This window comes from Arvicola amphibius, chromosome 9 (assembly GCF_903992535.2).
Source record: "Arvicola amphibius chromosome 9, mArvAmp1.2, whole genome shotgun sequence".
In the NCBI taxonomy this organism is placed as follows: Eukaryota; Metazoa; Chordata; class Mammalia; order Rodentia; family Cricetidae; genus Arvicola; species Arvicola amphibius.
In genome coordinates, this window is record NC_052055.2 from 79,398,648 (window position 1) to 79,411,847 (window position 13,200).

Here is a 13,200-nt window from a genome sequence, read left to right on the forward strand (position 1 = left end):
GGATCTCATCCTTAAAGTATATTATATATTTTCAAATATTCTAAAAGTCAACAGTAATCTGTGATCTAAACTACTATTTCCAAGAGAAGATAAGGGCTATCCATTCAGTTTGTGTGAAGTCAACACACAACCACACAGACTGCTGTCTGAGCTATGAACCATATCCAATTATGTTCTTCTTGGCCTGGGGATCACATGGTCAGAGACCTGAGCTGACTCCTCAGAAGTTCAGAAAAGCAAAACAAAGCAGTTCTTCTTATGACATCCTTGAGAACATGAGCAAATCTACATTCCCAAATGCAACAGTCCCTTACCAGCGTCACGAACACACTTCACTGCTAAGTCTGAGTATGGTTTGGTCAGTCCGTTGTTCTCTATAAAGACAGTCACACTCGCTGTTTATAGACATCTTTTTAATATTTTACTTTAAAACAAATATCTCAGTAAAAGAGAACAAAGGAAATTACATTTTAACGATAGCTTGAAATGGGTATGGTATTCCTGATTTAGCTGTTTTCAGGAAATAGACAATTATATTGTTTTCCTACATGACTTTTAGAACTGCTCACTTAAATGCACATAATTATATTAAATTAAATTTCCTAACAAAAACACAACCATGTCATTTAAGGCAAAAAAAAAATCGGGTTCTGGGGAATTAGCATTTATGATATTTCCTTGATCTGATTGAATGATCAGTTTGCCTGGGTTTCATCATTCTTTATGGTTTTGCTCTGGAAATGGTATGAATATTTAGTTAGTCTGTGCCTTGATTCCTCTATTAGACTTGTTTGACTTTCAGATTAAGACCCTTCCAGACAAAACCGAGTCAACAGGAGGTCAGAAAGGCACCTAAGAACAAGACATTATTACAGAATCAGGAAACCCAGTAAAGCATCTTGGTTTAAATGAACTTGCCATCTCCAGATATTGACTTGCTTGAACAAAATGCAAACATTTAGAGTAGACGTGGCAACGTTTTTTAGTTAACCTCCTACAAGGGATGACTGCTGTTTGTACTAGTGTGATCAACCCTCTGCACTGCAGAAGGCAGACGGGCTTGATCTGAGACAGCATACGGCTACTCAGTGTGCTCATTTGAACTGTGCTCCCAGACATCCTTTTGGATGGAGCAATGGGTCCCTGCTAATTGTAACTGGGAGATCCCTCTCCTCCTCCTCCCCCTCCCCCGCCCAGAGAATGGCATAATAGACATAACCCTGAAGTTTACACGCCAAGAAACCTATTTTGCAATGTCCAAGAGTTTCTGTGCTAGAATGAAATAGACACAAAATGGCCATGGCTTCAACGTACAAACATTTTTCACAATGCAGTTTTTCACATTTTGCTTAAGACTGCAGTGATGTGTTTTGGCTTTGTCTCTGACTCTTCAGTCTTCAGCTATGCTAGATGAACTGTACTGTGTTTGAGACCCGAGGAAGCCTAAGAAGGGGTCCTCAATACATTCATAATTCTTGCTGCCAGTGGGGTTCAACCTGAGACAGTATCAGTGCTGTCTGGAAGCTGTCAGCTCCTTTCTCTTCCTCAGCCATTATTTGGAGTGAACCTTGTTGAGTGCCATCAGGTGGCTCTGGCTTTTGCTCAGTGGAGGGATGTGTTTTGTGTATACATGCATGTGTAAGTCCTTTGGAGGGTACATCATTGCTTCGAGTTGGTTGAAGACATTGGTAAATGAAAAATCATGTTAATAACTGCCTAGCATTCTGTTTGGAAAATGAGAAGAATAGCTTTTAAAGGCTTGATGAACATTTTTCAATAGAGTGAGAAATTCACACTTAATCTCATTTGTGTTTTCATGGGCCATAAGATCCTGAATGCTATACTCCAGGAGACCGTATTGGAATCCAAGAAAGCTTTTGTTTGTTTTTTTTTTAAGATACGATCTCTCTATGTAGCCCTGGCTAGCTTTGTAGACAGGATGGCTGGAACGCACAAAGATCTACCTGCCTCACCTTTAATCCCAGCACTTGGTAGGCAGAGGCAGGCAGATCTCTATGAGTTCGAGACCAACCTGGTCTACAAGAGCTAGTTCCAGGACAGGCTCCAAAGCTACAGAGAAACCCTGTTTGAAAAACCAAAACAAACAAAAAGATCTACCTGCCTCTGCCTCCCAAGCCCTGGGATTAAAGGTGCGCACAGCACCTTTAAAGTGTGAAAATAAGGAAGGTTTCTTCCTTCCTTCCTTCCTTCCTTCCTTCCTTCCTTCCTTCCTTCCTTCCTTCCTTCCTTCCTTCCTTCCTTTCTTAACATTTCACTGTTGAAAATGAGGTTGAGAAGCACACTTGAGGAAGAGGAAAATGGTTTGCTTGAGGGTAAAGGCTGGTTAAAGCCTGGTGAAGTTCGAGATTAAACCAGGGTGAGGGACCACCAAACAGTTAAGGAGCAGAAAAATAAGGATGACCTGGTGACAAGAACATTCTGCTGGGGGAGAGGTTTGGGAAGGGCTGGTGGACTTGAAGGTCTCCTTTCCTTGAGCAACCACTTGAAATCCCTAGATCCTGCTCATTTGGCCTGGATGCTGAAAAAAGTCCCCCCAGTGATAATAGTTGTTAAGAAAAAAATGCCTTCTTTCATGAATCCTTCGGGAATTCAAGCCTAACCAACTTCCCTCAGATTTCTTTCTCTCTTTCTTTTTCCCTTCCTTCCTTCCTTCCTTCCTTCCTTCCTTCCTTCCTTCCTTCCTTCCTTCCTTCCTTCCTTCCTTCCTTCCTTCCTTCCTTCCTTCCTAATTTTTGGAGACTAGGCTTCACACAGCCAAGGCTAGCTTTGAACTCCAGAACCTCCTGCCTCTGCCTCCCAAATAGCAGGATCACAGGTATACACACATGGTAGGCTCTCAACAGCTTATTTGAATGTTATTACTTTGGTCAATACTCTGACGACCCAAGATTGAGTTCTCACTCACTCCGTTTTTGAGACACAGTTTTGCTGTATAATCTAGGCTAGCCTTGAACCCATGCTCCCATCTCACTCTCCCCTGGGCTGTGATTACAGGTGCAGGGCTGAATTCTAACAGGCAACCAGTATTGCTTGCCTTTTGGGGAATACATTTTTAATACGTATTTTTTTTATTTGATTCTTTGCCATCACAATATATTATTAAGGGATTTTGATCTACAGACATATCCAGTGCTATCTGGTTTGTAATGATATATGTTCCTAACCTGGAAGCTGAGCCAATCATTTCACATTTGGGATAATATCGTTGGGGAGAATAGAAAAATGTTCACTATAGTATAAAAAGTAAAGGAAGGTTTAGTTTTAGCCTTTCGTGTGCAAAATGTACTACTACACAATAGCAAAAAAAGACATCCAGGGAATAGTAAAAATAAATAGCTTGCAAAATTCTCTGTTATACAAGAATAAGGGATGTTTAGGTAGTTGAACTTCCTAGCAATATTTATATTCTAAAATAAAATCTAGTTGTTTCATTTTGGCTTCTCTCCTCACTGCCCTTTGCGGGTGGGCAGTCATTTTCTTGCATGCCACCCACTTGTGGGAATGCTTGTAGTCTTTCCAAGTCTTCCTTCCCTCCGCCTCACGGAGATACCCCTTTCCCCAGGTCCTATGGGCATGTCCACCAAATGGGAATAGCTGGTCACACTGGCCATTGAGTGGGCAGGATGGGCAAGCCTGTCACTGTGTTCTCACAGAGAGACCAGTCCAACTGTAAAAACTCTTCAACCCATCGGTGGTTCATGTGCTTGTGAGGAGACCGCACTTTTACAGGGCTGACTCCTCAACCAGAGACTCTTTTCACAAACTTGAAGATGTCAAGGGAAGAGCCAATCTCCTGCCCCACTGGCCCTGAACGGCATTATCTGCCCATTTTCTAATTAGACAACATTCCCCGGCATACAGGACAACATGAAAACAATGTGCAAAAAATTGTTTGCCACAGAGCTAAGTCACCAAAAGCACACAGATTGACATTCAAATTACGTTAATGAAATGACTGAGGAGGAATGGGTTGGCAAAGATATCTTGAAATAAGCAGTCGTTTCTGTTATATTCCAAATTCTGCTTTACTTGTTGTGTTATTAGCAGCTGTTGCTAGCCATTGTGTCTAAACATACATGATGGCCTAATTTTGAAAATGAACTTTGTGTCTAGTCATAAAGCAGAAATGCCTGAAATCTGAAGGTGTTTACTCCAATTTCAAAACACAGCATCAACTGTTGTGATGGAACTAATCCTGACATCTTCGCGCACCCCATAGCTTCAGCAGCGACTGTTTGCTTGGGATTTTAGACTCAAGGTACATTACTAAATGCATGGGTTAATGTCGATGCACCTTGGAATTTCTGCCATCCCTAAACATGCATTTTCATGCAATTAAAAGATAACAGGCTTCTAAGTTTGCCGTTCATGTTCTTCCTGATTCTTGCGATTTCGACTTTTTAGAAGGGCTTCCAGAATAGTTCATGCAGTGATATGTATGGCTAAAAGAACAGCTATGCCTAGGAAGGGAACAAAGAACTTTAGTTCAGTTTGACATGAGGCAAACTGAGGGCATCTGTACTGTCTCCTGTCTTACAAATGTTCTGAGATGACCGTGACCTTCCAGTCCTTAAAGAGTCTGACGTAAAAGCAGCTTCCCCCGCAGGCTGCGGGGTGGCATCAAAAGTGTCTGTTTCTGCCTCCTCGGCACCCAGTTCTTCATCAGTTATAAACAATTTGGATTCTCTCCACTTGGGGTAAAAATCTTGGCTGCCTCTGGAGCCGCTGGACTCACTGCCCGAAAATTGCAAGTTCAGTTCCTCTGTCGATCTGATCAGGTTTTGTACAGACAAAGATTTGCCCAAGTCTTTGGGCACCATGGGGCGGACGGACAACAAAGTTTCTCCTCCCATGTCAAAACTTTTCCGCAGGGAACGGTCCTTGGTCAGATTTGACTGCGCAAACTGTACATTTTCCTTGGAGGCAACAAGGCAGGTGGTGACATCGGAAATACTTTCTTGTAAGCCAGTGGGGTTCGGGTGCAGAGTCTCCGGCCTGGTCAGGTGCTTGATGGCTGGGAGAGGAGGTGGGATCTGTAAAGTTGTCGGGGCCGCTGGCTTGGGGGCTGCGCTTATTTGGTTTGCAATGTTATTGGTGGCCGCCAGGGAGGAGCCGTCATTTTGACTCATTGGCACCTGTGTTGCTTGGCTGTGCATAGTAGGGCTAAGCGCGTAGAAAGTCTGAGCACTGAACTCATTTGGCGTTAAAATGAACTGCAGGCCTCTCGAGATGTTGGCACTGGCTGACCTCGTCAAGCAGCCACTGGTTTGGGCGGAACTGGACAGGTCTTTGCTATCCACCGGGCTCTGATAGTCAGACGTCTGTTCACATTCAAAAGGCGGGATCTGGAAGGAGGCCAAAGTGAGGGCTGAGGCGGAGCCTTTCCGGAGGACCTGCTGGTAGATGTCCAGCAGACAGTCCAACTTGGATTCGATGGACTGCACCTGCAAACCGGGAAAACAGTTACAAATGAGGACACTCTCTTAGGAAGAACTGACTTTGCTCTTGGGATCTCAAAGGTGAAATAAGATTTTATTGACACAGTCAAAGAAATACTATGAAGGCCAAAGCAGTTCTGATTTGTTACCGAGGGTAACACTAGGGGAGACAGGGCCAGAGAAGGAAGGGGAGAGGGGGTTAGAACCGCATTTGTGTGACCCTCTTTGTACTCCCCACGCTAGTCTTCAAAACCTTTTTTTTTTTTTTAAAAAAAAAATCATATAAACACCACTGAAGTGCATTTCAAGGTATTTTCAATCAGCATGTTTTTCTTATCGGTTGATTTTCTTTCCGGATTGCCAGCGAATTTTAGAAGGAACGTGCTCTATAATAAAATTAAAAAACTTAAGTATCACTCTAAGAAAGTTTAAATTTTTTTGAAGTTTTTTGTTTGTTTGTTTGACAGCCCTGGCTGTCCTGGAACTTTGCTCTGTAGACCAGGCTGACCTTGAATTCTGAGATGACCTCCCCCCCTTCACCCCAGACACACACCTCGAGTCCTGGGAATAAAGGCGCTCGCCAGCAATAAAGGCTGGGCTGAGAATTTAAATTTAAAATTAAGACCAGGCGTGGTTGTGCATGCCCTTAACCTCATCACTTAGGAGGCAGAGGCAGGCAGATCTCTAAGAGTTCAAGTCCTGCCTGGTCCATACAGTGAGTTTCAGCCAGAGCTACATAGTGAGACCGTGTCCCTCAACACCCCCCACAAATAGATTAAAAAATACATAAATAAATGTTTTCAAATGAATACTTGGAATGTTTACAATTCCATTGAGAATACTCTCTGAGAAGACACAGCCTCAGGGTCAAAAAAAAAATCACTGTTTGCCACAAGTACGGTGAGGTTTTAAATCTCATTTTAAATGAAGGAAACTAAAAGAGACACAATGATAAATAGATCTTTGCTATTTTACTATTGAAATTCTACAGTTGCTTCCGAATTAAGTATTAATGGGCAAGATAAACATTTCTTATCCTTCAATGGAAATCCAAAAGTGTTTTAAAGACACTGTCTACACATAAGAAGTCATAAATTTCAACCACTCTCTACTTCATTCTTTTGACATATACTGATCATTAGGATTAACTTTAGGAGGCCAGACATAGTGAGGCACACCCTTAATCCCAGTACTTGGGAGTTGGAGGCAGACAGATCCCTGTGAGTTCAAGGACAGCCTGGTCTACCAAGCAAGTTCCAGGATTGCCAGAGACGCATAGAAAAGATTCCGTCTCAACAAACAAACAAACATTCGCCCCTTTAATCCCAGCACTCAAGAGGTAGAGTCAGGTAGATCTTTGTGAGTTCGAGGCCAGCCTGGTCTACAAGAGCTAGTTCCAGGACAGCTAGGGCTGTTACACAGAGAAACCCTGTCTCAAAAACAAACAAACAAACAAACAAACAAACAAACAAACAAACCAAGGCAGCAACCGCAACCAAAACCAAAACCAAAACCAAACAAATAAAAAGATGAACTTTAGGGGCTAGAGGCATAGCATAGGTTAAGGGCACTTATTCTCTCAGAGGACCTGGGTTTGATTCCCAGCACCTACATGGTAGTTCAAAACCATCTAAAACTCCAGTTCCAGATCTACAGCTTCTTCTGACCTCTTTGGGCATCAAACACAGACATACATGCAGGCAAACCATTCATACACATAAAATAAAATTTTAGAAGATTAACTTTAACACCTAAGTTGCATCCATGTACTTAGCTTTGAGGAACAAATCATGGCTGAAAGCTAACTTGTGTGGGTGAGCTATACCTGCTTTTCCACCTTGACAACCCGGCCAAGCATGCTGAGGTCATCCGTCGTCTCGTGTTCTGCGGTTATTTTCTCTCGGCTCTTTTTATCTGAGGTGATTTGCCCCTTTCCAAGAATTTGATCAACACTGCCACACAAAGGAGATACCTGGTTATAGGCACTGATTGTTCAGATTACAGTAGGCCAGTGGTGTGATTAACCTTCCTAATGGTGCAACCTTTTAATATAGTTCTTCATGTCGTGGGAATTCCTGACCATAAAATTATTTTCGTTACTACTTCATAACTAATTTTGCTGCTGTTATGAATTACAATGTAAATACCTGATATTTCCAGTGGTATTAGGCGACCCCTGTGAAAGGGCCATTCGACCCTCAAAGGGATGGAGACCCATAGTTTGAGAGTCGCTGCACGAAACGAAAGTGGCATGCTCAAAAAAGGAAAGGCAAGCGTCCAGTTTGTAAAAGGTAAAGCAAGCTGGCATGCGTGTCAATTGATCCAATTATCTTTTTAGAAAAGAGTCGGTTGTATTGTTTATTTATTCGTGTGTGTGTGTGTGTGTGTGTGTGTGTGTGTGCCACATGTGTGCAGGTTCTTTTGGTGGTGTCAGATTCCCTGGAGCTGACAGAGAAGCAGTTGTGAACCCCCTGATGTGGGTGCTGGGTTCTGAAGTCAGATCCCCTGGAAGAGCATCCAGTCTCTTAACTGCTGACTCCCCTTTCTCGCCCCTGATTATTTTTTTAACACAGGATTAAATATTTTTTTTAATCCCTCTGATCCATGATGAAATCATTTAGGATGGACCTGATAGAGGGAAAAAAATGAGCGAGCCAAATAACTTGTTTCTACCTTGGACCAGTCAGTTCTGAATTCAACAGTAAAAACCGTGAAATCATAATTATGTTTATTTTACACTGACAGAACAGATTCCATGAGGATTTGTTTTATGCCTGGTAAGCAGGTGGGAAAGCTATGGTCTTTTGTGAAGTGTTCCACGGAGTGATATTACTAGGCCGTCATTAACATTTACCAAGTACCAGGTTCCAAGGTTCCTACACGTTACAACCTACACTGACGAGTCAGTGGTCACATCAAGCCTATGCAGCACCCCTGACAGTCTCCCCATTTCTCAGAAGAGGGGTATGTGGAGTCTGATTTACACCCGAAAGGAAGAATGAAAAGAAAAATACAATATCTGTGATAAAGCAACCTCCCAGCTGCCTACCAAGAAATGAATCAGCAATACAGAATCGAGAGGCTTTGTTTATCATGGGAAACCCCCGACAATTTCCATACCCTTTGCTTACCGTGTTTGAAGGCTTTTAATCCTACACAGCATGTCCAGATGACCGGCAGAATATTGTTCAATGACATCTTTTACATCATATGGGCGCAATGTTTCCTTAAACTTCCGTTTGGCCACGTGAAATTTCATAATTCTGTTTAAACACATATTAGATATGATTCTGAACAACTTCATCAAAATAAATTACCAATATTTTTACCAGCAAATATCAAGAAATTTATAGTGGTAAAGATCTGTAATCTCACTTATTAGTGGCCAAGGCAGGAGGATAACAGGTTCAAGACTTGCCTGGGGAACATGGCCAGCTTGAAAAACATATTGACGCCCTATTTCAGAACAAAGAAGGCCAAAGCAGGGCTGGGGGTACAGCTCAGTGGTAGGAGACTTGCTTAGCATGTGCAAAGCCCTACCCTAAATTTAATTCCCAATATTGAAATATATGTACAACATATATAAAACTCTGGGATGCAGAAATCATGTATCAATATTTTATGCTTCTATGGTAATGCAATATAAAAGATACATTAAAGAGGGCATTATTAAGAACATTTCTTATGAGACACACCTTCAGCATAGCAACCCACGATAAAAAAGAAACTAAACATTAAGTGCTTTCTCTTTTTAATATCTATGGAAATCTCCCGCTAAAACCACAGTCAAATGCAATTCTATGTGATCTGAGACATCCAAGATACCACAACATCTTGGATTATATCTCTTAAAAAATAGGGCATACTGGGGGGATGATTTTATTTGGTAAAGTGTTTGCCATACAAGCATGAAAATCTGAGATCGGACGCCTGGCATCCATGTAGAAAGCTGTACACCTGTAATCTCAGCACTGGCAAGGTGGAGACTGGAGGATTTCTGCAGTTACTGACCAGCCAGCATAGCCAAATTGGTGAGCTTCAGGATTTTTTTTAATCTCAAAAAATAAGGTGGAATTTGAGGAAAACACTTGATATTGACCTCTGAACTCCACATGCACATGTGTATTCACACACACATACATACACATGCAGACACAGACACACACACACACACACAGAGACAAACAAGCATACATCACTCTTAAGCACCCTTCCCACCCCAAATACAAGATAGAATAGCTGTCCAAGTGCTCTTTTATGTAATTACATCTTCCTTCCTCCATCCCTCCATCTCTCCGTCCCTCCCTGCTTTCCTTCCTTCCTTTTCTGGATATGCATATATATATGAATACACACATGCCATAGCACCTGTGTGGAGTCAGAGGAAAACCTGCAGAAGTCCATTTACTCTTTCTACCATATAGGTTTCAGGGATCAAATTCAGGTTATCAGGCTTGATTGCAAACATCTCTGCCTGCTAATTGTATGTGTCTTTGAGATGCAAATGTGTTTGCAAATCTCTGCTGTTCTTTCTAAAGTAATGCATACTAGCTCTTTGAAATTTGTGGAAATTTCATAAACTATTTTTGAATTACAGTGTTGGGTTTGCTAGCCAATTTTCTTTTAAGTACTATTATCCGTGGAACTTGGATATAAACCTTTCTTACGAATAAGAGATCCCTCATTATAATGCCTCCCTTAGCACGAGCCCCAGATTTTAAAACAATATTTCTTCAGTCACTGTGGTGATGGCATCAGTAGCTCATTTGTTTTGGTAATCAGACACTGCAGTAGTGTCATAAAGTGCCTGCTAAAAGCAAGGGAGTGTGACATTTTAATTAATCTGTGCAGACTCATTGCTGGTAAATGTAAAACCTGTTGGTGTTTTTCAACCATTAAATAGTTCACTGATTCCTATTATCACAGTCATGGATTCTAGGTAGGGAATTGGTCTCGGTTCTAAAACCTAAGATTTATAGTCCCCTGGTGAAAAGTGGAAAGATGAGAGTTTTAAAAGAAAATATCCATTACCTACCTGAAGTGACAGATTATTTCATTGAGTTCAAATTGCTTAGCATTTCAAAAAGGCTAAACCCTATCTTCTAGCTGTATCATTAACCTCAAATTAATTATGACCCAATTGCTGCTGAGTCTCTCACCCACAGCTCTCCAGCTCTTTTCACCAGTTTCTCACCAATGTCTTTATTCAGAAAAGAGACTTTGTGCTTGTTAGTTCTTTCTCTTCTTCTTCCCTTCCTCCTCCTTTTTGGTTTTTTGAGACAGGGTTTCTCTGTGCAACAGCCTTGGCTCTCCTGGAACTCACTCTATAGTTTGAACTCACAGGCGTCTGCCTGCTCTGCCACCGGAGAGCTGGGATTAAAGGCTTTTGCCACCACATTTGACAACGTGCTTGTTTCTTTTTCTTTTCTTTCCTTTAAAGACATTTAGGAAGAAATCATTCAGTAGAAAGCAGAGGAAATCTGGGTGGGGCTGGGAAAATGTCTCAGCTGGTAAGCTGTTTGCTTCAATAAGAGTCTGAGTCTAAATCCTCTGTACTGACACAAGAACACAGGCATAATCAGTGTGTGTCTACAATCCCACTACAGGAGATACCTGGAGCTCACTAGTCAGCCACCCTAGTCCAGTCAGTGAGCTCCAGGTTCAGTGAGAGACCCTGCCTCAAAAATAAGCAGGCAATCAATTGAGGAAGATATCCAAAGCCAGCCTCTGGCCTCTACCTGTGCATGCCCATCTGCATGTGTGCACCTCCATAGACTACCCACGTGAACATGCGCACACACCACACTTGCATGCATAGTACATCATGTCTTAGCTTCACCAGCACTGGGGTAGATGTTCATGTCTGCTTTAAATATGTTTGGGGAGGCAGAAGTACATAGGTCTTAGAGTGACACCCCCAAGCACTCAGTAGCAAAGCACAACCACACCCAGGTCTGCCTGGCTCCCACCTTATGTACTGGACTCGCACGGTAACCTTTCTGGAGAGGTGAGAAGGCAGAGTGGCATCTTCAGCAGCTCCTCTTTTTCTCCCAACAGTAGGGGAAAGGAGCCCGCTGTATAAGCCAGTGTGCTTCCACTGGCTGCAACGTGGGTGCAGCGGCCTCTGTTGTGCTGTGTCTGGACTGCAGTAGACACCCACCCCAGATAAATCACCTTTTTTTCCTTCATGAAGACCTCTCCTTATTTAATTTATAAAGCGTTGTATTAGTTTTCTATGGCATCTATTTCAATGTGTGTTGCCCTTTTTTTGCTTTTAAACTGTACATACCACATTTTAGAATCATCAACACAATAGGAAAGAAAATATGCCAAGCATCTAAAAGAGCATAAAACTTTGAGCTGAGCACCACGGTGCCTCTTTTTAGTCCCTGCTACTCAGGAGACTGGGCAGAAGGCTTACTGAGTCGGGAGTTCAAGGCCAGTATGGGCAACATAGAAAGGCCCTGTTACAAACAACAGAGAAACAACAATAACCTTAGATTCCTGTTTGGGGCACTACTGTAAGTATATCTGAAATGATCTTGCCAGGTTCACTCTAAGGAAGACTAGGCATGAGTGATGCCCTTTTTCTATAACAGATCTCCTTTCAGTTCTTTTGGGACGGACATAATTATCATAATCAAAGTCGGAGGTGGAGAGGGGAAAACCTCAGAGGTGAAGGTAAGCTTGAGAAGGCATCTCTGGGCACATCTCGCCATCCTGGCTCTCTGCAACAGTTCCTCCTTTCTCTGGCCCCATCCCTGAAATGCCCCCAAATTACCCCTGAGGTCTAATGCAGTGACCCAGATGTGAGCAGACAGCGTCATTTGCTGGACGTACAGCTGGGTGGTAAATGCAAAAAACTGAGCAAAACATAGCGGGCGCCCTCGACAACTAAATGCTGCCTGGCTCTCTAATAGTGGCACCTCTCTGGGTGTGTGGCAATGTGCTAAGCAGTTTATCTGCATCATACCAATGCAGAACTAATAATTTCCCACCTTTGCTCTTTGAGTCAAGAGAAAGCTAAGGAGTTTGGGTAACCTGCTCACAAGAGGCAAGTTATTGCTGATGCCAAAGGCCCTCAGCCCGCCAATCCAGAGAGTTGCTTTACAGGGGGCTCAGAGGCAGGAGACCTTAAAACTGTAAAAGGATGGTACAGGCTAGGCGTGTGACCTCTGACACGTGCCCAAGTGAATCCAAGGCCACACCAATCGCTTTATCCATCTTCATCTCTGTCTTTCTGAAGGGACCCATGCTTGGAAGTCCCTCTGCCCCTCTGCTTCACTGTCTTCGTTCTCACTAATTGCAATATTTCCCTTTCCAACAAACGAAGGGGTCCTTTGCTCATTTACACCCCACTTCAGGATGTGTCTGTGACTCTCAGTGTCGCCCACCAGTTTCGCTTTGAAATGTACGAGCTCCCAGAGAGCACCGCTACTTTAAAAAGCCAATCTTGTTAGCCTCTGAGAAGAGAGTATGCCATTTCTCTAGTTTCCTAGGGGTGAAATGAAGTTCATGGCTTAATAATTCTAGACCTTTAGGAAGAAGTGAGGGTACTGAAAATTGAGGGAATATATGTTTGTGTGGCCTTTTGAGATAGGGTTTCTCTATGTAGCACTGGTTGTCTTGGAACTCACTCTGTAGGCTGGCCTCAAACTCAAAGTATTGCCTATCTGGGCATCCCAAGTGCTGGAAATAAAGGCGTGTGTCACCACACTTGGCTTGAAGGGCTCTTTAGTAA

At 42.7% G+C, this 13,200-nt stretch overlaps 1 protein-coding gene across 5 annotated transcripts in view; it reads right to left on the minus strand.

Moving 5' to 3' along the window:
- Positions 1–4,289: 4,289 nt before the first annotated feature.
- Kcnq5 (potassium voltage-gated channel subfamily Q member 5) overlaps positions 4,290–13,200 on the minus strand; it is a 519,651-nt gene continuing 510,740 nt past the window's right edge. For all 5 annotated transcript variants that reach the window (XM_038342681.1, XM_038342680.1, XM_038342683.1 and 2 more), the window contains 3 exons: positions 8,591–8,722; positions 7,285–7,411; positions 4,290–5,465 (listed from right to left, as the gene is read on the minus strand). In XM_038342681.1, the coding sequence (XP_038198609.1) occupies positions 4,503–5,465; positions 7,285–7,411; positions 8,591–8,722 (1,222 nt within the window). In that variant the 3' untranslated portion in view covers positions 4,290–4,502. The remainder of the gene's footprint in view (positions 5,466–7,284; positions 7,412–8,590; positions 8,723–13,200) is intronic.